Consider the following 25,856-nt stretch of genomic DNA (forward strand, 5'->3'; position numbering starts at 1 on the left):
GAAGATATTTTAAAAGTTTGACAATATATTGCGGTGACAAGAATGTGGAATAAAGGACACTGTATTGTTACACACATGATTTGCAGGAGTGAAAATTGATAAAGTAATTTGGCTACATCCAGGAAATGCTCAGGTCTCATGACTTAGAAATTATGTTAGACACATACATGAGAGGATCTCCTGAACAGGAATACATTCAGAATTTCACTTAAAAATTTATTGCTAGTTATTGATGTCATGAACTGGAAAAATGTAACTACCCCAAATAGTAGAATAGATAAACATATTGTGGCACATTTATATATTGACATAGGCTATAAGCTGGGGCAAAAGTAGGTTTCCAGTTTTTCATATGGAAAAAGACATACAGGTTATGATTATTATAATAGCTTTGTCAACACTGTTTCATGTACTCACCGCTGTATCCCTACTTTTTCCCTATGCTGTATATCTATGAAAATGCTAAGTCAACTGTCTTTCAACAACAATAAAAATTAAAATAAAATAAAATAAAATAAAATAAAAACCAAAAAAATGTTAAGTCAGTATAAATAAGTTTAATGCTTGATTCAGAAAGGATAAGTCTAACAATGTGTAGTGAAACAAATAAATTGCAGAAAATATAAATAATACATAAATTAAAAATATATGGAGCGATTTTATTTATATTGTTTTAAATCTAAAAAGTAACATAATTCTGTGGATTCAGAAATACTAACAAGTGACAAAACTCAACATAAGAGTAAGAAACATGAACTTCATATTAAAGTTTAATATAAGAAATGGGGAGAAGAAGAGAATCAGGAAAAAAGACTCAATTTTAGAATATCTGAGACTGAAAAAATTGAAATGAAAGTGGCAGTGTATGAAGACTTAATAATGATTGGTTAGTCTTACATAGGAGGACTTTCTATCATTTTTATATGTTTGACTGTATGTGGAAATAGTACATAACAAAAATGTTCAAATAAAAACACAAAACCTGTTTTGTGACAGGAATATATATATGCTGGCTTAAAACAAAAACCTTCTAAACAAAATGGGACATTTTATGCTTAGAGTAAAAAGTTTGACGTACCCAAAGATCTTCTTCGCAATATAATTAGTAAAAGGGAAGAAGAAAACAAATCTCATCTGTCATGGTTAAGAAGTTCCTGGAAAGTAGTTTCAAAATTCCTAACCACTATAATAATCTAACAAATGGTCATTGCCATAGCATCATTTGATAATTTTGCCTTTTATAACTGTGTACCAGTAAGAGATCATAGATGGTATTATCTGTTCTTTACTGACTTTACAGAGCAATAACAAAGCCTTCTGGTGTTGTCTTTGAATTTCTATGTACTATTATTTTGTTATTTACTAACATGGTTCTGTAATGCTAGCAAATAATTTGACACATCCTTCCAAGTTCCATATGCTAATTATATGAAAGAGCAAGTAGTTAAATGAAAGTGCTCATTACTTGGTCAGACAATAAGGATATATTGCAAACCTATGACCAAAATGTTTACTTTGCTTGGCAAACAATTTATTTTTGATAACTTTCCTAATTGCTTCTTTTACATCTTTGTTCCTCAGGCTATAGATCAAAGGATTTAACATAGGACTCACAAAAGTATAAAACACAGCTACAATTTTACCCTGCTCTACAGATGTTTCTGAAGGGGGCCTCAGATACATGCAGAACAGTGTCCCATAAAAGACAGTGACAGCTGTCAGGTGGGACCCACAGGTGGAGAAGGCCTTGCGCCTTCCCTCAGCAGACCTGATACGGAAAATTGCCGTGAAAATGAAAATGTAGGAGATGAGAATCATGGTGAGAGAGCAGGTAAGGTTGGAACCGGCTCCCACAAACATGGTCATTTCATTGATGTAAGTATCTGAGCAGGCAAGGACTAACAGAGGTGGGTCTGCACAGTAAAAGTGGTTGATTTCATTGGGTCCACAGAAGGAAAGACGAAGCATCAGGATGGTCTGGGCCAGACCATTTGCAAAGCCATAAGTATAAGTAATCACAGTGAGAAAGATGCAGACCCTTCTGGACATTTTGCTACCATATAACAAGGGTTTGCAGATGGCCACGTAGCGGTCATAAGCCATCACTGTCAGCATATAATAATCTGTGATCACCAAGGCAATGAAAAAGTGGAATTGTATAAAGCAACCAATGACAGAAATGGTTTTCCTCTTGGATAAGAAATTAACCAGCATCTGAGGAGTGACATTGGTGGCATAGCAGAGATCTAGGAAGGAGAGGTGACTGAGGAAGAAGTACATTGGAGTGTGAAGTCTTGAGTCACTCCTGATTAGCAAGATCATGCTCACGTTGCCAATCACTGTGATCAGGTAGATGACCAGGAAGACCACAAAAAGGACGGGCTGCAGCTCTGCTCTATCTGTCAGACCCAGGAGAATGAACTCAGTCACCTCTGTAGAGTTCCTCTTCAACATTGTGTTTTCTTTGCTTCAAAGGAGGTCTAAATCAAGGAAAGAGAGACTCATGCATTTCATCATTCATCCATTATCCCCATCATGTCCTCTGATACTTCCTCCTCTTCTCTCAAACTTGTAAATACAAGTGACATAAAGAAGTAGCCTAGTGACCATGCAATGGATGTTTTAAATATCTAAATTAATATAGAGCTGTTTTATATAAATGTACTTGTTTATTAGATGATTCCTGCAAGACTTTTTGTGTTTGAAAATCTTTGTTTTCTATAGCTCTTTACCACATCTGTTTATTTACAACCGTTAAACATTGCTTTTCTTCAGAATTGGAATCTCATTTATCTTCAATATACCTCTTGATGTGGGATCTAAAGCATCACCATTGAAACCCATCTGTTCTTTACAGCTGAACAGACTTACTGCAGTGAGACTGATGAGTGGCTCACAGCCTTACAGAACTGGAATCTGTCTACCTGCCCTCTAAACTCAAGTGTGTTTTCAGCTTGTCCCCTCTCCCTGAAGTGTGTGTCTTTTGCCCCCCACCCTCATCTACTTCAGGTGTCCATCTTATCACCAAATCTCACTTAACTTTTTTTATTGTTGTTCAGTTACAGTTGTCCCACCCTTTCTTCCTGTTGCTCTCTCCTGCCCAACCCTCTGTACCCAACCCTGCTCCCACAGTCAACCCCCACCCCATTTCCATGCCCATGAGTCATGTGTTCATGTTCCTTGACTTGTCCCTTTCCATTCTTTCCTCCATTATTTCCCTCCTCGCCCTCTTATCACTGTCAATTTGTTCTTTATTCCCATGTTTCTGGTTCTATTTTGCTCATCTTTTAAGACTCAGCTCAGGATCTCCTTTGTTTTGTATATTATTGCCCAAAGAGCAAAAATCAGTTCATGCAATACAAAAATAAATCTAGGGATCTTTTTTATAAAAACATATATGCATACAGTACATAAACTATATATATATGTATATATATATATGAATATAGAGATAAACACATACACTTATCAGTGCTATTAAATGTTCATGGGTATAGCAATTAAGAGTAAATAATGTGTTAAAACTCCCTAGAGTGAGGTTTAATACATTAATAATGAAAAAATAAAATACAAGAATGAAAAAATAGTTGACAAATATTTTCCTAGATAATAATTTTATTGTAACTCTACCTCATTTTAACTCTTGAAAAATTGAGACAAACTCCATGTGAACTCCAATGAAATTCTTTAAAACCTCTAAAAGATCACACTGAAATATAATCATACAACCCATACAATTGAGAGAGTACCTAAGATATCATAAAGTGCCTTCTCCAGCATATCTTCAGAATAAAAGTTATCATAAAAACCATCATTGAAAAATCTATGTCCTCCTTCAGAAACACCTTTGTGGCTATGTCTGTGTAATACTGAATATCAATGATAGCTGCAATGCCAAGGATGAACACAGCTCACTTTGTAAGGCACTTTGTAAATGCATCAATCCAGCATTCTTGTTGATTGTGTTACCCTATTCTGCACTTGAGGACTTTGCACCTATTGACAAAAGTAATAAAATGTAAGACAAGTCACCTAAATCACCAAATCATATTCATTTTGTAGTTTTTCTCTAAGTTCATAAGATTATAGTTATAGCCATAACACAAGTACTCTTTTGTGCTTGGATTGTACTTTAATAAGTATTTATTTACTGAAATGTTAACCAAGAGTCAAAACAATGAATATCTCATTCAGTTTCTCTTGTGATAAAGTGAGGCAATGCAAACAAAATTTTCATATTTGCCAGCTGATTAATTACTTTATGGTAATAACCTTGCTTTAAAGAAGCAGAACACATCCTCCATTGATTTAAGCAAGGGAAACTCAACTAGAAGTACTTGCGAGTGGACAGAGTGGCTCTGGGAACCCCCAAGGTTTGCACTCTTGAATTCACCCTCATTCTGGGGCTCTCTAATGTAATGCTTGCTGCCACTGTCCAGTCACCCAAAGAGCAGAGGTTGGTCTTTAGCTTTCATGAGAATGGTGTCTCCTTAGCATGGGGTCACAGCTCAACTTAAAGTGGAAAAATTAATTTAGAGAAAGCATCTTCATGAAATGTCTTTTAGTCATTTTAAATAATATAGATAATAAACCTAAAAGTGACCAAGTGCCTTTGAAGTGGGTGCAGAACATCATAAGACAAGACGCTTATAATTATAGAGTAGCATTGCTAACTCAGAATGAATTAAAATGGAAAGATTATTTATATCACCCCTTTATTTTACCCATGAATCAAGGGAGAATAAGCATGGCTGGTTACTGAAAGCAGGCAGAGTGTTCAGCAGTTACTGTACATATGTCGTGGGACTTCTCGTTCAAATATGTCATGTCCTCTAATTCCTATCTGTGGGGCTTGGGCAAGTTGTTGGTCTCTCTGTGCCTAAGATTGCTTGTGCATAAAATTTGGTTACTAACAGCAGTTCCTTCCATGTCAGGGAGTTGATCAAGGTAAACCTTTTAAAATATGCCTGTCTTAGACTGAGCAATTAATTAATTAGACTGAGTGCTTAGACTGAGCACTTAGACTGAACACTTAATAGCTACTGTTGTTATTTAGTGCAGAGTCCAGGTCTAGCCTAAAACAAGAGGACATAAACTGTGAGGTCCTTGGAGACAAGTTCATCTAATCTGTAGCTATAGCCTCAGTGGCACATAGACCGGTGCCTTCTCAAGTGGAGGCAACTGATGGCTGTGGATGGGATGGCTGTTCTCTTTGGTCTAGTTCCTGCCTCATAAATACTGCTTCATGGTACATTCATAAATACTTACATTCTGAGAAGAATAATCGAGACATTTGCTAATTCATCACAGTATATTTGTGGCAACTATTTTTATTGATTAAAATATCTCTTTCTAGATCCCAAAATATATTTTACAATAGCTAATCCTACCTGTGAAAGAAGAGTGACTTCCCAGTGACAGCACGGATATGGAGAACCGAAAGAGTTTATAATAGAATGATCACATAAGGATCAAATCCCTGTAGTTCAATTATTTGTAGCACAAAAATCACTCAGACAATGATCACTACTGTTTTATTCTTTTACACCTCCTAAGCTCACTAAGGACACAATTTTCCACTCCCCAATATCACCAGGGAATCACATTTCCCAAGACACATGAAGCCATAGGAGTTCTTATTTAACTTATGCTTGAATATCTTAAATTTTAACTTTGAAGAAATATTAATTTTCTCCTTTACAAAATGTGAGATAAAATACTACAGTGGTATAGTGAGAAAGGTTGGAATATGAAAACCATTGGAAGATCAATTCACTTTTATTGATCTTGGACCAGTCATTTTCCAATTCTGAGCCTTGTGATCTACTTTTCAATGGAAACAATAATTTGTAGCTATGTAGACACTGTGGATATATAGATAACACAGATGTACTGGTGGTTCTCCCTTTGGCACCCTACCCAACCAAGACCTGTTGTCTTTTCTTCTTTACTTTGCTTTGCTCACCTAAAATTTAATGTTACAGTCACAGCATCACAGCTCCATGGGTAACCAGTTTCCAGCACAGTTTGGTCAATGAGAGAAACCACCAGAGTTCAGAGTTGAAGAAAAGGAAAGACAGCTCAGTTTCTACCTCATTCCCTCCAGCTTCACAATCACAGTGCTAGACTGGCTGCATCTTTCAAAGGAAGACTCATGATGAGGTGTTTGTTGGTGAAGAAATTGACCTGGCCTAGCTCTTACTGGGCTCTGGTGCCTGCCTGGTCACTGTAGGACTAAGAGAAAGAATTTCTTTTTTCAGTTACCTGCAAGTTGCTTACACTTGTTTGACTGATTTATTTAATACTGCTTATATCTTCTGTCTTTTCATTAAATTCCTGTTGAGCAGTCTGAGAAGAATTCTGTTTTATGCTGTGTCCTTGGCTCAGGCCAGAGCAGCAGGCACATAATAGTGATTGAATAACTGTTGCAGTAAAAGTTATAGCAGTATTGATTATTATAGTAATAATAATTATTAATTTTGTTAAAGTTTTGGCATTTTTCTGAATTCACCATCTTTGAGGTGAAAAGGCCATTGAATCACCCTCCTTCTGGATCCTGAATTATTTGAGGACTACACATACCAGTTGGATATTAACATCACTAGCATTATGAAAGGTAAATTAGGATCTGATAACATGGTTTCAGATGCACTTTTCTGTACTCTTACACTGAATTGAAGTCACTCAGATATAGCAGAACAGTGGCACGATTCTTACTTATTCCTCCCTTTCCAGAACCATGGGCTATTGGCATGTCTGTTTGAGGTGAGACGTGTGTATGAGTCACAGAGAGGACAAGAGGATGCCGAGCCAGGTAGGTGCAATAAGTCTTTTCCTAATCACCCCAACCTTTATTTGCCTTTTCAAGGTAAGTATGTGAGAGTGAGCAGAGGCAAGAAGTTGAAGTGTACTACGTAGTCTTTCCTTTAAAGACATTTAGAAACTTCTGCATCAATATTTTTATCATAGTTGGCAACCCCTTTTCATCTGCTTATGCATTCCAAAAATCTTGGAGTCGTTTTTGATATTTCCCTCTCACTTCCACTTGATCCTGTAGCCAAGTATCATCCCTATGACTTTTTAAATATTTGAGTCAAAATTTCCTACATGAAGAGAAAGAAAAACAAGAACAGTAGTAAGAACAAGAACAAAAACAAGATCAGAGCAAGAGGAAGGAAAAGAGGAGCAGGAGGAAAAAAAGGTATTTCTACAATTGAGAACTTCAAAAATGTCTGCAAGTATGTTTTAAAAGAATTAGACAATTCCTTTTCTTAAAATTTTACAAATTGTTATTAAGTGATTTCTTAAATAAAAAATTTCACCTTCAGGGAAATGCTATAAATGTCAAGTTCAGAACTGCCTGGAACAGAATTCCCATTAAACATTTTAATAAACCCATATGAGTTAAAGTGTTTCAGAACTAGCACAGAAGAATCTAAAAAACAATTTTTTGATTGAAACATAGTTCTTTTTGTGCCTTTGAAAAAAATATTACTTTATCCAAACTTCAGGCTTTTCATCTGTAAGAAATAAATTATGATGGCTATGTCATAGGAATATGGTGTTAAACAAACTTCTTTATTCCTTGGTAATGAATATGTATATCCATTTTTAAATGCTTAGCATATTGGTAGCTGGTATCTAATAAATACTCAACAGATAATAGTGGTTGTCCTGTTAAGGGAGTTGCAAATGTATGCATTATATTACATCTCTGAGGTAAAGAAAACACAAATTGCTTAAATACTCTCTGTAATTGCTTTCCTCTTCCCTAAGAGCCAGTGTTGGAGGAAGTCATTGAGAAGAGTTATCTTGTGCTTCCCTTTGGGGTTTTAGTTTTTACCTCTAATCTGCACAGTTACTGTTTGCTCTGCTGTCATCCACCATGGTAAGTGTATTTGGGGGTCATTGCATTCTCATATCTGATCACAGTCTGCTAGCTTTCCTGCTGATCCACCTGTGCCTTGGCTCTTGAGAGAACTACAGACATGATCTTAATCTGCCCCTTTTATTCATTCAGGCCTAGACTGGGGGGGAGTCTGCTGTGTAGTAGGTAAAACATTTCAGACATCAAATCTCAGGTATTTTGATATTCCCCTATAATGAATATGCTGGATATCTGGACATTAAGGTACTGCCCATGCCTTATGGAGACTAAAGAAACTGAAAATCTTAAGTTCAAGTGGAAACTGCTTAAGGAAGCTTAGACCAAAGTTTACTTTGCTTTGGCTACCCAACAAATTAATTCAGGGCAAGGAAATTGGGGCAGCTTGTTCAGAGAGATTTCCTAAGGCCCTAAAAATTCCTTTCTGATTTTTTCCTATTCACTCATTTGTATGCCCATGCCAAGGGTAAAGCTTTCAGCTCTTTACTTTCTCCCTGTCATAATCTACATTTCTCTACACTAAGCATGAATCAGGAATGGAATTCGGGAGAGGAAGATGAGCCCAATCACATGGAAGATATAATACTGTTATATGTTTTGTTATTTATAACAGTATTATGATGGCCCTGGACCAGAAGTAATAGAATTTTATTCAAATTTCAAACACTACTGTAGATAAGACCCAAATAGAAAATGTATAAATTTATATCTATATATACACACACATATATATAATATATGTATATAACATATACACACACATATCTGAAACTATAAAATAGCATGTCTTTGAATAAGTGGTCCATGCCAAGAACTCTTCTTGAGTAAATTTCATGTAAACTACCTTTTTTATGAAATCTGAGAGTCTAAAAACTGATTCCCAATAACTTACACTTTAATTCACAAGCAGAAATTGCTAGTAAAAGTGAGATAAATTTCTGTTTACATGAAAGATCACTATTCACAACTTTCTGCTTCATCCCAATATCAAAATCAAAACTGTGTGTTTTCAAGAAAGCAGAATATAACCAGAGACATTAAAATAAACAACAAACTGATAGTAACCAGTGAGGAATTGGTAGGGATAATGGCAGGGTGGACATCAAGGAATATGTATAAAGGACATCTATAGAGGGGAGGAGGGGATGGGTAGGGGGAGTGGTGGGGGGATGGAGACAATTGTACTTGAACAACAATTAAAAAGTTAATTTAAAAAATACTTGTTTTTTGCATTTACTGAAAGATTTTGGGCATCAAATAACTAGTTCATACATTAAGATCCTATCCATTAAAATGTAACTTTTGTAAATACCTCCACAGAAAGTCATATGATATCCCACAGGTGATTTCTTGATGAAAGCTTTAGGAGTCAGTCCCCCAAAGTTAACCATGCAGCATAAAACTTCCTACCCTGGGGGCATTCAGGGAGGGTAAGGAATCATTCTCCCTCCACAGGTGACTCTGATAGTTCTGAAAATTGAGAACTCATTAAGAAATGTGGTTTGATTTCTTACTTTTCCTCTTTTCAACATAAAATAAAATTAATAGTGATCAGAAAAATTACCTTCTTAAGACAGAACCATGAGCAGACAGACCTCAGACTCTGTCTGATACAGACAATTGATGACTGGTGATGGAGGAGGTGGTCAGACAGGTCTTGGAACCTTCCCTGACTGTACTTACAGATCCATTTCACAACACAGCCATGATTTAGAGGAAGTTACATATTGAACTTTAGCCAACTCTTGGAATTCAAGAAGTACACACATCACAATTTTCTTTTAACTTGTTTATCTTCTCTGAGTCTGGAGTCTGAGAATCTGGCACAAGAAAATATACTTCCACTCCATATGCCTTTAATAATATCATATGCTTATTTTTAAAAGAAAGTTTACAGAATCTTGGGTAAGTGAATATGAGATTAAGGATGAAGAAGGAAAAAGTTAACGTGGACACTTTTCCTCCCTCATTTGTAGAGGCTTCTCTTAGGTTTTTCCAGTTTGGATTGAACTAAAATTTTGGCAGTGCTGTATCCAGGGTCATCAAAGTTTATATTATTTTGTTCAAAGGAATCTACTTTCTTCCGCTGTGCCTGTATCCCTTCCTCACCTTATTATGGATTTCAATGACTTTTCAGCTGAAGGAGCCCACTGGGGTCAAAGCTATCCGAAAACATTCTATAGGGCTTCAAGTTCTTGTTTTCTTTCCCTTGCACTGTACATAGATCTTTAATTCATACTTATCATAAGCATCATTGAGGTCCTCATCAATAAATCTATTATTTAATCTGTAATGATTTTGTACATTAAATTAATACTTTCTTCTGGATATTTTTATGCCTCCTATTTTCTGACTTATTTTCCTCTTGGATTGATAGAGGAGCACTGAATGAAGAAAGGGGTCTCTCTACGATTTGGAGTATTTCCATCTGGGGAAGGTCCACAGCGTTGTGGACTATGTCAGGTGATTTGCAACTGAAAAGTTCTTAGACACCATCCAACACAGACAATCAGTGCTGGCACTTTTAAAACAGAAAACTTTTAAACCTGAAATCTTCAGTGAGAATGATAACAACGGGGTTCTTCTCTCCATTCCCTCACTTCAGCTCACCAATTGAAATACAGCAATACTAAATCTAATTTCACAACTGAAATTTCTCTTCTGTATTCCAGACTACACATAAAGAAACAAACTCTGTACAATGTGTAATAAGTAATAGAATGGTGTGATTTTTTTATAACAAAGTGTTCTTCCTTTTCCACCTGTTGCTTGAGTTCATGAAGACCTGGGTAGAATCATGGAGGCTTTCAAGAAGATAATCTCTCTCAATCCTTCTAAAACCAACAAAATACTATGAGGGCTAAACAGGTGTAGTTTTTCTTTCTTCAAACTAATAGAGAAAAACTTTCTGTACACTAACGACATCAAATTCTGTACTAGGGGGGAATTTGTGGTAATGATCAGTTCATACATTAAGATCCCATCCATTAATATATGACTTTTGTAAACATCTCCACAAAGAGTCCTAATGATGTCCCATAGGTGATTTCTTGATCCACTGTAAGAGGAATGTACAAGCTAACATGTAAAACCATGTAATCAAAACTCATTTATATAGTTTAAACAGAGCATTTCCATTGCCTAATTCAGTGCCTCATCCTTAGCTGTGCGTTAAACTTATGTGGAAACTCGTTAAAAATATATCAATGTGTGTGTTCCACCTAAGTTGAGCTAGAACCCAAGTACCAGTATTTTTAAACATTTCACACCTGATTCAAATGTGAAGGCAGGGTTAATAATCCTAATCTAAGTGTTAGATTTCTAAATGTAATATTTTACTAAAGCAATAGGGTTCATCTTTAAAATTATCACAATTTTTAAGTCAGGCACTATTATCACCAGCCTGTGTTATTTGAAGAACCCCTGATTGTGCTCCCTCCTGTACATTGTTCTCATGACAACTAGACTTTTTAAGTAACTCAGTCTCTACAGTAACATCAGGAAGTTAAGAAATGTGTGAAAAAACCCTCTGTTATGACTTGGAAAAGTTATTCATTTATCCATTTATTCAATTATTGGGTACAGCATATCAATTATGATTCAAGCAATCACTCAAGTTCTGGGAATATGACACAAATAGTTCCTGTCCTCACATGGCTAACTCTCTAGTGCAGGGGCACATAGCAAAATATACATAAAATGATTTGTGTAAATAAATAATAATCTCTCAAGTGATAAATGGCATGGATAAAAGTAGATCATGGTTCATGATTCTAGAACCATCGAGAATAAAATCTAACTTAGAAAGATGGCCAGGCAATGTCTTTCATAGGAGGCGTTATTTGTAGATACATCTAACTGATGTGATGAAATGCATCACTCAAAGATCTGGAGGAAGAACACTTTAAGCAGAGTAAGCAGTATGCTCAAAGGTCCTGAGGTGGGAATGACTCTGCATGTTTAAGAAACAGCTAGAAAGTCAGTGTGGCAGGAAAAGAAAGACTGGAGATGAAGTGGTAAAAGAGTTTGTGGAAACAGATAGGAAGACATGACATAAGTTCTTATACGTTCTGTCAAGAAGTTTAAATTTTGGCCCAAGCGTGATAGAAAATCTTGGACCATTTTACCAAGTCAGCTGCATGATGCCATTTGTGTTTACAAAAAATCACTGGCTTGTGTTGGAGGATAGAGGATTTCAGTTGTAGAAGTCGGAAGTTTATCACGGTGGCTTAGGCAAGAGATCATTTTGGCTTAGATCTGACTTAGACTTGACTGGTAGCCAAGGGTTTGAAATCAATATAATTCTGAAGTATTACTTGTTGATTTGGAGCAAAGAAATGGCATAAACAGAGCACCAAAGGACCAGAAGTTCATGTCTGTGGAAAAGTAAGGACAAAATGAGGAAGAAACTGAACCTGTGTGAATACATAACAGGCCTCCCAGAAGGATTTGTGCTACTCTAATCACAGAAGCTTTGCCTTCACTGACAATGGTAGAACCAGTCTACACAGAGTCATGTATTCTCCCACTCCCTGATCAAGCTTTTTTGTCAGTGGCCATTTTGAATATCAGAGGTTCCAATTCCAGAGCCTAATTAGGGACACCCATCAACTAGGTCCAATTCCATATGTGCCAGCCCATTTACAGGGTGGGAGTTGCAAGGCAGCCAGCACAGTGTGCCCCATGAACTTGAAATATGTTTCTCAACTATAATTTCCACTTGAATCAGCACCACCAATCAGCTGCAGGCTTCTGTTAAAATTCTTCCATCTCTGAGAGAAATAACCTATTTAAACCTCTCTTTCCAAAACCAATTTGTACAAGTGTCCATCATTTTCAGTCTCTTCTTGGTTTGCATACAATGTATTTCTTTTTTATATCTGAAAAAGTATTCTTCTCTTACTAGAGAATATGAAAATGAAGACACATTTCCAACACAATGGCACTGAGGCAACTGAGTTTATTGTGCTGGGATTGACCAGCCAACCAGAACTGCAGCCCATCCTTTCTGTGAATTTTCCCCTGATTTATCTCACCACCCTGACTGGGAACATTGGACTGATTTTATTAATCCAATTTTCTCCCGGGCTGTAATCCACCGTGTATTGTTTCCCTACCCACTTAACATTGTGGATATTTTTATTCCCCCAATATCTCTCCTCAGATGTTTGTTAATTTCTTATCTGGGAAGAAAACCATTTCCTACTGAGGGTGTCTAGCCCAGTGTTTTGTTTTTGTGACTCTGTTCCTTACTGAGTGTTATGGGCTCAGTGTCATGGCCTATGACAGACACATGACCATCTGCAGTCTCCTGCATTACAACAGCACAATATCCAGGCCACTTTCCCCTACCTCTGGGGTTCTATGGTGGGCATGATGCACGTAATATCAACCTCTTGCTCATCCTTTTGTGAACCCAACATCATCAACCACTTCTACTGTGCTGACCTATCTCTCTTAATGTTGGCATGTTCTGGCACTTACATAAAGCAAACTGCAAGGTTTGTGTGTGCAGAGATTAACCTCACAGGTTCCCTTCTCATCATCCTCATCTCCTACTTTTTCATTGTCATCATCGTTATGAGGATCCATTCTAATGAAGGACAGTGCAAAGCCTTGTCCACCTGTGCATCCCCTGTGACAGCTGTCACTAGTTCTATGGGTCCCTGTTCTGCATGTACCTCACACCAGCAAATGAGCAGCCTATTGAGCACGAGAAAGTTATGGCAATGTCTTGTATTTTTGTGAATCCCATGTTCAACCCATTTATCTACAGCCTGAGGAACAAGGATGGGAAACAGGCTTTAAGAAGAGTGTTTATGAAAAACCTTGGTACAATGGAGAAAAGTTTTCTCTCAACACTATCAAAATGGAAAAAATAAATCCAAAAAAAAACAATTAAAAAGCAGCTCTTCTTGGTTGTGCCTAAGTGAGATTCTCTGGAATAACAGTAACATTTGTATGTATTCGTAACTTGGGATCAAGTGAGATTCTAATGGAAACAAAGAATGGGAAAGTTGTTTGGAAATGAGGGTTGATAGCAAAGACAATAGGAGAAATGTGCTGTTTATCATTAAACAGCCCCATGTCTCATTCAATGTCTCATTTCCACTTAATTTGTTAATCAACAAGTTTTTTCTCTCACTATTTAGATCATCAGTATCAAGCATCATATATCCATCCTATCAGTAAAAAATGTATCTTATACTGTATTTCTTCAATTAGAAAGTGATTTACTGCTCTATGATATATATATTCTTTTAATGAAAGCATCTCATCTTCTCAAAAAGGCCATATCTCTATTCTCAGATATTTGTTCTTCACTCTCAATATAATTTTGGTACATTTTTATCTACTTTTTTTAAAATGTAAAACCATATGTTTTTATTATCTCAACAAATAACCTGATATTTTATATTTTCATAATGCAATAATATGTTTTGTTATTTTCCTTTAATCACAATAGATACTTTTATTAATGGGAGATACCCATTCATGATTTAGAATTTTTATTTCTTCCATAAGAGGTTTATACCATTCTCTTTCTATAATATTAACTATGACTTGTTCTATAATTTTACATATTACCTTTCATTTCTTGTCTACCACAAACCATTTTAAAATAACAACTACTCTAATATGTATTAAAACTTTGTTTACTGTTTTACAACTCTATTGTAGCATAAGCTTATTCCAGATTGTTTGATACTCTTTGAAACTGGTCTTTATTTAAGAGTATAATGTAACTTAATATTGATATGGAACATTATAGTAGTATACATTCCCTTTAGCACTTAGGGGGTTTTTACTTTTATATCATTAGGAAAAGCTTTGACCATATAAATTGTTATTTCTGATCTTTATTAGATTAAGAAAAAAGTTCACAGTTTTTTTTTATTTTTTATTTTTTATGTTGTGATGTGTGAAATCACCACTAGTAAAAGAGTATCCAAGTTTCCCTACACCATTAATAATACTGGAAGTATTCATCTTATTGTATGTGAGAATATAACAGATATACACTGGACACAGAAAACATCACACATCAGATATCATTTATTAAAACTCACCTTAATTTGCTTTACTTTTTCTCCATTTCACAACATGCTAACTGCTATGATGCTCATGTTTAAAGTGAAGAAGAAGAAAAAAAACATTTATATGGAAGAACTTTCTCTTAAGAAGTAAACTTCTGAATGAAAGAAAAATTTTGTTTCTAGATTAAAACATCATAGGTAGAGTTATTCATAACTCTTGGCCTCATCTCCCCCTCCCAAGAAACAAATAAGTTTAATGTTGTTTACCCCTGGAGATCTCAACTTACTTAGAGGCACAATATTTTTAGAAGGAAAATAATAGAAGCTTGAATTAAAAGGAACCTGGATGACATTCTGGTACCTCAGAACGGTACTGAGCTAGGGAAGGTCATCAAGAAGACATGACTGCTGGTTTGAACATGAGAACTGGACCTTGAGGATGGGAGCTCCCCATTCCCTCTTCTGTGCTTGGAGGTTTACTCCTCTCACCTTCCTAGCACTACAAGCTGCTCAAGAACACAGCCTTCAGACAGTGATGTGGAAATGAGACTATCTGAACTGGGTACATAGCTAAACCCCGTTGAGGCCCTGTGTGTGTGACTGTACCCAGGTAGGACCTGTACATAAACTTAGAAGTTTTGTGGGGTGGATGCAGAAATCTACTCTTCTTGCCACTGCCCAACAAAAGTCTCCTAAGTGAGTTCCCTGGTTTATTCAACCTGCCACCCACCAAACTGGAGTGGTCTGCCTTTTTCTTAGGTCTCTTCTTGTCCTCAGCATGCTGGGGACTGGTTTCAGATTACAGCTGGGAAGTTCCCAAGGTAGTTGTCACCCAGCATAAATCCCTGCTTTTTCCTACATTCATATTGCAATTCTAACATTAATAAAGATCCTTTAATTTTATATCCTGGAATCTGGATGATACTGGAAGACAGCTATGTTCACCACTCTACTACCAATGCCCACTTGGACTATACTAGAAACATGCACTTTTTTTCATTTTCTTGATCACAGTGAACACACTCTTACAGGGGATCCAGTCATATATAACCAGCCTCTGTTCCATCTGCCACCTGCCCGAGCCCAGCCAGTTATTCATTGCAGGCTGTGCGCCCTCTGCACAGTGCTGTGGGAACTGAGACCCACGCAAAGCAAGGACACGTTTCCAGACTGCCCAACTTTCAGCTAACATGGTACCCTTACCAAGCGAGGGCTGCCTCTATTTAGTGTACCACTCCTTCCTTTTCCTCAATTACTGAACAAACATTGCAATGAAAATCTTCTGCCCCATGTGTTTTTATGCTCTCAGCACATTCTTACAATTTGAATAACTGAGTAAAAGTGTTCAAAGACTTTTAAGACTCCTTAAAATATAACGTTAAACTGATTTCCATAAAAACTATGTATCATTATTTCAACACCATCAATGTAGAAATTGCCATACTTGTTAAACTCTCTTCAACATGGATTCACAAAACTGTACCTTAATTCATAATTTTGATTGCTGGCATTTATTTATTTTAATTCTGATTATCACAGAGTCTCTTTCCATGTTTAAATGACTCATAGTTGAGGGGTATGTATGGGCCTCTCAGTTCTTTCGAGGGATAATAGTTGGCAAAAATAAAACTCAGTTACGGATATGATTCTGTATTTAGGTATCTTTGTTGAAAAAAATATGTTGCATTATGGACACAGGTATGGTACAAAAATAAATATTTATATAAAAGCATTCATACATAAACAGCCTTAATGTGCCAGGTTATAGGCTTTTTTCATGACTAGGCCACCAGCACCTCTCTGCCTTTCTGAAAAAACAGTTTAACTGGGTTGTAACCTTTCAAATCTGAGAAGCCCTCTCTCTGGCCTCCATTTCATACATCTCCCCTTCTGATCTGGGTAGAGCAATGATATTAATACTAAATGTTTTCCCACATTTGTCCAATAATCTACAGTGAATGCACATTGTTTATATTGTCATATTTGGTTTTTATGTATATGTATGCATATACCTTATGAACTGAACCATTATTGCAGAATTTCTGTATTAAAGTTTCTGCATGGGATATCTAGAAGCATCTGATTTGAGTTCTCCAAAAATCAATTTGAAAAGAATAATAATTAAGATAAAAGTGTCTTTACAAAAATTCAAAACATATTTTAATCTGCATTAATTGTAAGGGTTTGGTTTCAAATATATATATGTCAAGAACAAATAGAAAAGAACTTCTTTAGTGTGCAATAAAAATAACATAAACATTAGTGGAAAAATAAATGGTTACTTAATGGAGAGAATGGGTTAGAATGTGATGGAAAATGTTATATACAGTATTCTAACAAAGGATAAAATTGTATCTCAAACAATTCAAGGTATTCTCATAAAATATGGCCATGAAAAATAATAACATAATATAGATGCTTACTTATTTAAATTTAAGTTTGAGAAAAAAAATAAGATAAAATATTTTCAAATAAAAATATAAATATTCTTCATGGCAGAAATCATCAGAGATCAAATGTACAATAATCACCACATTGATAGCTATCCTTTATTCTTTAAACATATGTTTCAATTCTTCTGTTCAGTGAAAATAGGTCTATTTCCTAAGAATTACAGCAAAGAAACAAATACTCTTAAATGATATTTTCTAATAACAAATGTACAGTGAAATCATTATTCTCAAACATTGTTTATCATAAGTGTCAACTTTGATGACTAAGTTTGACTCTTTCTGAAGAAAAATTTACCCAAAGAAAAAGTTAGCAAAGCCTTTAAAAACACTGAGATTATTTAATTCAGCAATTTCTCATTTAAGAATTTATCCTAAAAGAACAATCAGTAAGATATGTACATAGAGTTATGAGTCAATTATAACAAAAATAGCAGAAATATCAATATGATAGAATAATGGTTTGCAAGATAAACTAAATGAACAAAATTGCCAAATAAAGAGAGCAGTTCTCTTTTAATAAGTAAATTTTAGACTTATTTCAAAGTTGAAATTGAATTTTAATACAAAATTGAAAAATATTTTAGTAGTTTTCACAATACGTATGTAATATTTTTGTCATTAACTTCAAGTATGATTCAACTTTGTGTATTATATTACTTTAAAAATTGTCCTCACTACATATATTTAGTCCATAAGAAATACAAACACAATACTATCAACTGAAATTAATGTTCAAACTTGACTATGGGAAATATTCCAATTTTTATACATTATAAAACTATATATGAATATCCATTTATTGAGAAAATATAACAAAACACAAACAGAGTTTGTTCATTGGTTTAGGACATAAGACTGATAAACATTACTTCCTCACATCTGTCTGTATATTTAGTTCCATATAATGAACATGTTTCACAGAATCAGCCTATATTCAATCAATCGAAACTTAAGAATAGAGCCTTAATTTCTAGAACTGCTGGTCATGTAGATATTTCCTGGAAAACAATTCAGACAAAATACAATAAATGTAGTAGTTGATTTCATATGGACATTTAGTATTGCGGTCTTATTTAAAATTAAAGTCCACCTGCCTGGTGTAGCTCAGTGAATTGAGTTCAGGCCTGTGAACCAAAGGGTCACTTGTTCAATTCCCAGTCAGGGCACATGCCTGGGTTGCAGGTCAGGTCCTCAAATAGGGGGCACATAAGAAGCAACCACACATTGATGCTTCTCTCCCTTTCTTTCTCCCTCACTTCCCCTCTCTCTAAAAATAAATAAAAATATTTTTAAAAATAAATAAAATAAAATAAAAGTCCACAATCTCAGAATACCAACCATTTAAGGCAATTTAAAAAAAAAACTTTAATACAATTTTCAGTATGTAACCATGTCATTGACCAATAAATAATGCATGGATTAATATGAATGAATTATGTATCTCCTTATATAGCTTTTCTTAATATCAATTATTCTCAATAGGAATTTTGAAAACTGTTACAGACTAATCTAAAAAATAGTGAGTCACAGAACGTTTTATGCACCAAAGTAAGCACTGGGTGTTTGCTTCCAGAGGGATTTCTACACACCTACTCATCTGCATATGCTCTCAGGGCTTTCTTGGGTCTGCAGAAGCCAGCTGATAGACATAAATAACTTTTAATACATTAGACATAAGTCAGAACTACTCTCTAAACACTACATCTACATTGACATTGCATTACTGAAGATTGAATTACATTCATATTTCTGGACTCTTATAAGGAGGTGTGACAGTATATTTTCAAAATCAAGGAATGTAAATGGTATTTTAAAATGAAAAAAATGTTTCTTAGGATGTGTGTAATATGTGTGGTTAGGGCAATCTACGCAGAAAGTTTAAACCTCTGGGTGATCCGTGTATTGAAAATTTCTTCACTGTAATTCCAAGCACCAGAGTCGTTGTACACCACACATTGAAGAATAAATTATTCATAATTTTTCAAATACCAGTGTTAAACTAATCACCTTATGTATAACTCACTGTGGTTTTCAAGACTATATAACTCAGAGCAATTGGGTTTCCAATGCTCCCATCAGAGTCAATTATAATATTTACCACCAAGTAGGTAAAGATAGTGAAGTATCAGATGGAGTTATTGAATATTGCCCATTTATTATCAAAATTTCTCTGCTAAATAAAATATTTTCAATGTCAATGTTACAGTTTTATGAAAACAATATCCTTAAAGTTACAAATTTTGACAAAAAATTAGCAAATGTCATTGAGAGTTCATGACAATAAATAAAAAATTATTACAGAGCAGTAGGTTTGTCCTTTGAAGAGAGTCCCTCTCTCATTAGAGATACTTACTCAGTACAAAGAACAGATGCCTAACCTCTGTTTTTATGGAAGAGATTTCCTCTCATTGTCTGCTGCAGGGCGTGGATCACATGCTTGTTCCTTAGACTATAAATCAATGGGTTCAGCATTGGGCTCAAAAAAGTGTAAAAGACTGCAATTATTTTGGACTCCTCTACAGACCTCTCAGATGGGGGCTTTAAGTACATGCAGAAGAGAGTCCCATAAAATATAGTGACTGTTGTCAGGTGGGAACCACAGGTAGAGAAGGCTTTGTGCCTGCCTTCAGCAGAACGGATCCTCAAGATGGCCGCAAGAATGAAAAGGTAGGACAGGAGAATGGTGAAGAGAGAGGTTGAGAGAGTAAATCCAGCCACTACCAGCATTGCCATCGTTTTGACATGGGTGTCAGAGCAGGCCAGCATTATAAGAGGAGGATCTGCACAGTAGAAATGATTGATTTCCAGGGAGCCACAGAAGGACAAGTGAAAGGTCAGCAGTGCCTGAGAGAGTCCATTGAGGAAGCCAAAAACATAACATACCATGACTAGAGAGGTACAAGTGTCCTTGGACATTCTGGTACTGTAATGTAAAGGGCTGCAGATGGCTACATAGCGATCCAATGCCATTGAGGCAAGGATGTAAAGCTCAGTGATCACCAGGGCAATGAAGAGAAGACACTGTGAGAAGCATCCAGCATAGGAGATGGTCTTCTGGTCTGAGAGGAAATTGTACAGCATACTTGGGGTGATGTTGGAAGAATAGCAAATGTCTACAAAGGAGAGGTGGCTAAGGAAGAAATACATGGGCGTTTGGAGGTGGGAATTGCTCCTGATCAGCACGATCATGCACAGATTCCCTGTCAGAGTGATTAGGTAGATCACCAGAAACACCCCAAACAGGATCTTCTCTAGTACTGGGTCATCTGTGAGTCCCAAGAGAATGAATTCTGCCACTGTAGTGTGGTTTGGGGAAGACATTTTCTTATCCTTGGAAAACTAAAAGTCACAAAGAAAAGTGAAGGATTCTGCATTTATTTTCTCCACCTCATATTTACTTATTAATTCAGTAACTATTGGGAAATTTCTCTTTTCAAAACTGCATGAGTGTTGCCCTGGCTTGTGTGGCTCAGTGGATTGAGTGCAGGCCTGAGAAACAAAGAGTCACTGGTTTGATGCCCAGTCTAGGTCCCATGCCTGGGTTCCAGGCCAGGTCCCCTGCAGGGGGCTACCCAGAGGCAATCACACATTGATATTTTCTCCCTCTCTTTTCCCCTCCCTCCCCCTTTCTAACAAAAATAAATAAATACAATCTTTAAAAATTACATGAGTGTCTACATAAATATATTCACCCTATATCTCTGTGTTGTCCCTTCCTTCCTCTCAATATATCAAATAGACATATACATTCTCTCTCTTAGATGTATGTGATTATATATGCATACATAATTCCATTATATATTAATATGTATAACGTTACAATACTCTATATTATATATTCTTACATTTATGTCTATCTTTTTGAAGAACTCCATATACGATATTTTTTCAAATATTGTGAAAAAATAAAGCCAAAGAAATGAAAATCGGTCATGAAAAACAGCATCTTAGCATCATTCAACTGAACAAATGATGGAAGTTAGTATCCTAGGGTTCCTCCAACTCTGGTATCTTGTAGTTTCAGACACAAAATAAGATATAAATATTCAATCTAGTATTTTCATTTGAAAATCCAGTTGTCTGACCTCATGTTATGTAGAGGACATTGAGTTAGTGAAACTATCTCTTTGTCAATGCCTAAGAAGTTACAGAATAAAGAGTTGTTTTCTCTGTTTTGTAAATTAACCCACTCATATTCATGTACACTGAAAAGTTTTGATATATTTCTGTTCTAGGTTCTGGGTTGATAGCGTGAAAACTATTCCTCATCTTTTTTTTTTATATAGATTTAAATTTTTTCTTTTTTAAAAAAAATATTTTATTTGTTTATTTTTAGAGAGGGAAGGGAGGGAGATAGAGAGAGAGAGAGAGAGAGAAATATCAATGTGCGGTTGCTGGGGGCCATGGCCTGCAACCCAGGAATGTACCCTGGCTGGGAATCGAACCTGGGACACTTTGGTTCCCAGACCGCGCTCAATCCACTGAGCTGTGCCAGCCAGGGCTTATTCCTCATCTTCACACAGCATATATTATGGGAGAATTAAACACAGACACAAAGATGTATAACATAATGTCATTTAGAAGCAAGTACTATGAAGGAAATGAAGTCAGGATGTTGTCAGATGTACTTTTTTCCCCCCATGAGTGAGATACCAATTTCCACCCAAAATAGCAAAACATGTTTTTGTGAGCAAATGTAGAAAATGACTTACCTGTAATAGATGACTTACAATATTTTGTAAAAATGAAGTAGGAGGATTTATAGTGTTTTTCTTAAGAAGATTGTCTAGGGCATTTTTTAAATAATTTTAAAAACCAATTAAAATAGCTTTTGTTCCTCAAGGGAAATTTTTTAATTTTATGCTTTGGGAGCTGGATTCTCCTTTGAGGCCATTTACCCCTTCCTAACACTTATACACACTGCTGATATTGTGTATGGGCTTTTTTAGCACATATAGATAATTTAACTGTGACTTTTAATACTATGGAAGACTAAATATGAGAAAATAAGTTTTGCAGTTTTAGTATAGTAAAGAAAAGGAAATGCAATCAGAAAGCTTAATGGTTCTGTATAAGACAGAGACAAGGTCATCTAAGGAGACTGAAGAGGAGGAAGGTGCAGTAGTGGAGAGATGGGAGGAGCAAAAAAACTAGAAAAGCCACAGACTGAAAAACAATGTCCACATTAAATAATCCTGACAAAGTCTTGTATTCAGAATACAGGATGGTTCTGCACAATAAACTAATCAGCCCAATTTTGAATGTCTAAGAAGGAACTAAACAATTTATTAAAAAGATATATGAACAACCACCATACATGAAGAGAATTTCAACATCCATCCATAATTGTCAAAGAAATGCCTCTTGTAACTGCAGGGGGATACCACTTCAAGCCCACATCAATGGCAGGAATTTTTTCAATAGATAATAAAAACATAACAAGGTCAAGTACTTGAAACTCTCAGAATAAATCACTTGATGGAGTACAAAATGATTCAAATGCCTTAGAAAACTGGCTATTTCTTATAAAATTTCATAAAATGCTATAATTCTTTAGAAAATGGTGGCCCAGTAAGTATTAAGTATTTACCCAACAGAATAGAAGACATACCCACTAAAAACCTCAAATAATATATTGGCAGATACATACATTTAAATATAGTTAAATATCCCTATAATTGAATACTAATCAGCAGCAAATGCTTTTGAAAGATAAATAATACAACTAAAATGAATCTCAAAAACAAAACCTTGTATCAAGAGGAAGATAACTTCCAGGAAGGCAAAGTAGTGATCCCCAAAACCTGCTTCTCCACAACAGTAATGAGAACACTGACAAAAGTTGTAAAATCAACTATTCAGAACTCTGGATGTTACCCAAAGACTTCTAACAATCCCAAGAGTGTTTCTTACGTAAAAATGCCTGAATCTCGTTAGGAAGAGTGAGCTCTGTGGAGTTTTTATATATGTGCCTTATTCTCACCCTCTCTCCCTACCTGCATAGCAGCCTTAAAAACAAACCATGATTAGATGGCTGTACACATCTGTCAAATTGCATTAAAATGTCTACATTTTACTGTAATCAATTTACCTTTGTAAATTCTGAAGTTAAGTTTTGCTTTCCTCAGAGTTCAGCAGATCAAATTATTCAATGACTGTTTAATAATAAAGTTCTAGTAAAAAATAAACACACACACACAGAGGCACAATAGCATCAGTCCCTTTCCAAAGTTAAATGAAACAGGTCAACAGGCAAGGCTTGAAGACTACAACTTGTTTCAAACAGACTCTTCAAGCCCTGGCTGGTGTAGCTCAGTGGACTGAGCGCAGACTGCGAACCAAACCATCACAGGTCCAATTCCCAGTCAGGGCACGTGCTTGGGTTGCAGGCCACAGCCCCCAGCAACCGCACATTGATGTTTCTCTCTCTCTCTCTTTCTCCCTCCTTTCCCTCTCTAAAAATAAATAAATAAAATAAAATAAAAGCCAGCTCTATGTTAAAAAAAAAAAACAGATTCTTCATCTCCCAAATTTTAATCATTACATGATGGATGAATTCTAAACTATAGTATAAGGTCATAGTAATCAAAACAACCTGGTACTGGCATAAAAACAGACCCAAAGATCAACAGTACAGAATAGAGAGCTCAGAAATAAACCCACTCCTTTATACTCAGTTAATATTAGACATAGGAAGCAAGCACATACAATGGGCAAAAGACAGTTATTCACTAAATGGTATTGAGAAATTGGACAGATACAAGTAGAAAAATGAAACTAGACCACCTTCTTACACCACACACAAGAATAAATTCATAATGGAACAAAGACTTAAATTACTTGGTCAGACAATAAGGATATATTGCACACCTATGACCAAAATGTTTACTTTACTTAGCAAACAATTTATTTTTGATAACTTTCCTAATTGCTTCTTTCACATCTTTGTTCCTCAGGCTATAGATCAAAGGATTTAACATGGGACTCACAAAGATATAAAACACAGCTACAATTTTACCCTGCTCTACAAATGTTTCTGAAGGGGGCCTCAGATACATGCAGAACAGTGTCCCATAAAAGACAGTGACAGCTGTCAGGTGGGACCCACAGGTGGAGAAGGCCTTGCGCCTTCCCTCAGCAGAGCGAATATGCAAAATGGCTGTGAAAATGAAAATGTAAGAGATGAGAATCATGGTGAGAGAGCAGGTGAGGTTGGAACCGGCCCCAATGTACATGGCCATTTCTTTGACATGAGTATCTGAGCAGGCAAGGACTAACAGAGGTGGGTCTGCACAGTAAAAGTGGTTGATTTCATTGGGTCCACAGAAGGAAAGACGAAGCATCAGGATGGTCTGGGCCAGACCATTTGCAAAGCCATAAGTATAAGTAATCACAGTGAGAAAGATGCAGACCCTTCTGGACATTTTGCTACCATATAACAAAGGTTTGCAGATGGCCATGTAGCGGTCATAAGCCATCACTGTGAGCATATAATAATCTGTGACCACCAAGGCAATGAAAAAGTGGAATTGTATAAAGCAACCAATGACAGAAATGGTTTTTCTCTTGGATAAGAAATTAACCAGCATCTGAGGAGTGACATTGGTGGCATAGCAGAGATCTAGGAAGGAGAGGTGACTGAGGAAGAAGTACATTGGAGTGTGAAGTCTTGAGTCACTCCTGATTAGCAAGATCATGCTCACATTGCCAATCACTGTGATCAGGTAGATGACCAGGAACACCACAAAAAGGAGAGGCTGCAGCTCTGCTCTATCTGTCAGACCCAGGAGAATGAACTCAGTCACCTCTGTGGAGTTCGTCTTCAACATTGTGTTTTCTTGGCTTCAAAGGAGTTCTAAATCAAGGAAACAGAGACTCATGCATTTTATCATTCTTCCATTATCCCCATCATGTCCTCTGATACTTCCTCCTCTTCTCTCAAACTTATAAAACAAGTGGCATAAAGAAGTAGCCTAGTGACCATGCAACAGATGCTTTAAATATCTAAATTAATATAGAGCTATTTTATATAAACATAGTCATATTTTAAATGATTTCTGCAAGGCTTTTTGTATTTGAAAATCCTTTATCTTTCCTGCAGCTCTTTACCACATTTGTTCATTTACAAACATCTTAAACATTGCTTTTCTTCAAAATTGGAATCTCATTTATCTTCAATATACCTCTGATGTGGTATCTAAAGCATCATCATTGAAACCCATCTGTTCTTTACAGCTGAATAGACTTACTGCAGTGGGACTGATGAATGGCTCACAGCCTTACAGAACTGGAATCTGTCTACCTGCCCTCTAAACTCAAGTGTGTTTTCAGCTTGTCCCCTCTCCCTGAAGTGCATGTCCTTTGCCCCCCACTCTCATCTACCTCAGCTGTCCATTTTATCACCAGATCTCACTTACCTTTTTTCATTGTTGTTCATTTACACTTGTCCCACCCTTTTTTTCCTGTTGCTCTCTCCTGCCC

General features: G+C 36.0%; 3 protein-coding genes across 4 annotated transcripts; all 3 read right to left on the reverse strand.

Annotated features, from left to right (window-relative positions):
- Nucleotides 1–1,016: 1,016 nt before the first annotated feature.
- On the reverse strand, nucleotides 1,017–2,576 carry LOC114499081 (olfactory receptor 1030-like). The gene has a single exon (XM_028515036.2). The coding sequence runs from the start codon at nucleotides 2,452–2,454 to the stop codon at nucleotides 1,462–1,464; it is 993 nt and encodes a 330-aa protein (XP_028370837.1). The 5' UTR covers nucleotides 2,455–2,576; the 3' UTR covers nucleotides 1,017–1,461.
- A 17,172-nt stretch (nucleotides 2,577–19,748) lies between these two features.
- Nucleotides 19,749–20,696, reverse strand: LOC114499082 (olfactory receptor 5M10-like). Its single transcript, XM_028515037.1, has one exon. The coding sequence runs from the start codon at nucleotides 20,694–20,696 to the stop codon at nucleotides 19,749–19,751; it is 948 nt and encodes a 315-aa protein (XP_028370838.1).
- A 3,522-nt stretch (nucleotides 20,697–24,218) lies between these two features.
- On the reverse strand, nucleotides 24,219–25,337 carry LOC114500354 (olfactory receptor 1030-like). 2 transcript variants are annotated; one of them, XM_028517027.2, is made up of 2 exons: nucleotides 25,329–25,337; nucleotides 24,219–25,195 (listed from the first exon to the last, which is right to left on the reverse strand). In XM_028517027.2, the coding sequence occupies exons 1-2, from the start codon at nucleotides 25,335–25,337 to the stop codon at nucleotides 24,266–24,268; spliced, it is 939 nt and encodes a 312-aa protein (XP_028372828.1). In that variant the 3' UTR covers nucleotides 24,219–24,265. The 2 variants fall into 2 exon arrangements, with proteins under 2 accessions (XP_028372828.1, XP_028372827.1); XM_028517026.2 differs by lacking the exon at nucleotides 25,329–25,337 and having other exon boundaries at nucleotides 24,219–25,237.
- Nucleotides 25,338–25,856: the final 519 nt, after the last annotated feature.

The sequence above is a fragment of the Phyllostomus discolor genome, chromosome 6 (genome assembly GCF_004126475.2).
Source record: "Phyllostomus discolor isolate MPI-MPIP mPhyDis1 chromosome 6, mPhyDis1.pri.v3, whole genome shotgun sequence".
Classification (NCBI taxonomy): Eukaryota; Metazoa; Chordata; class Mammalia; order Chiroptera; family Phyllostomidae; genus Phyllostomus; species Phyllostomus discolor.

Coding starts and splice junctions, on each gene's coding strand:
- LOC114499081 (XM_028515036.2), bottom strand. CDS start 2,454: ATGTTGAAGAGGAACTCTACAGAGGTGACTGAGTTCATTCTCCTGGGT.
- LOC114499082 (XM_028515037.1), bottom strand. CDS start 20,696: ATGTCTTCCCCAAACCACACTACAGTGGCAGAATTCATTCTCTTGGGA.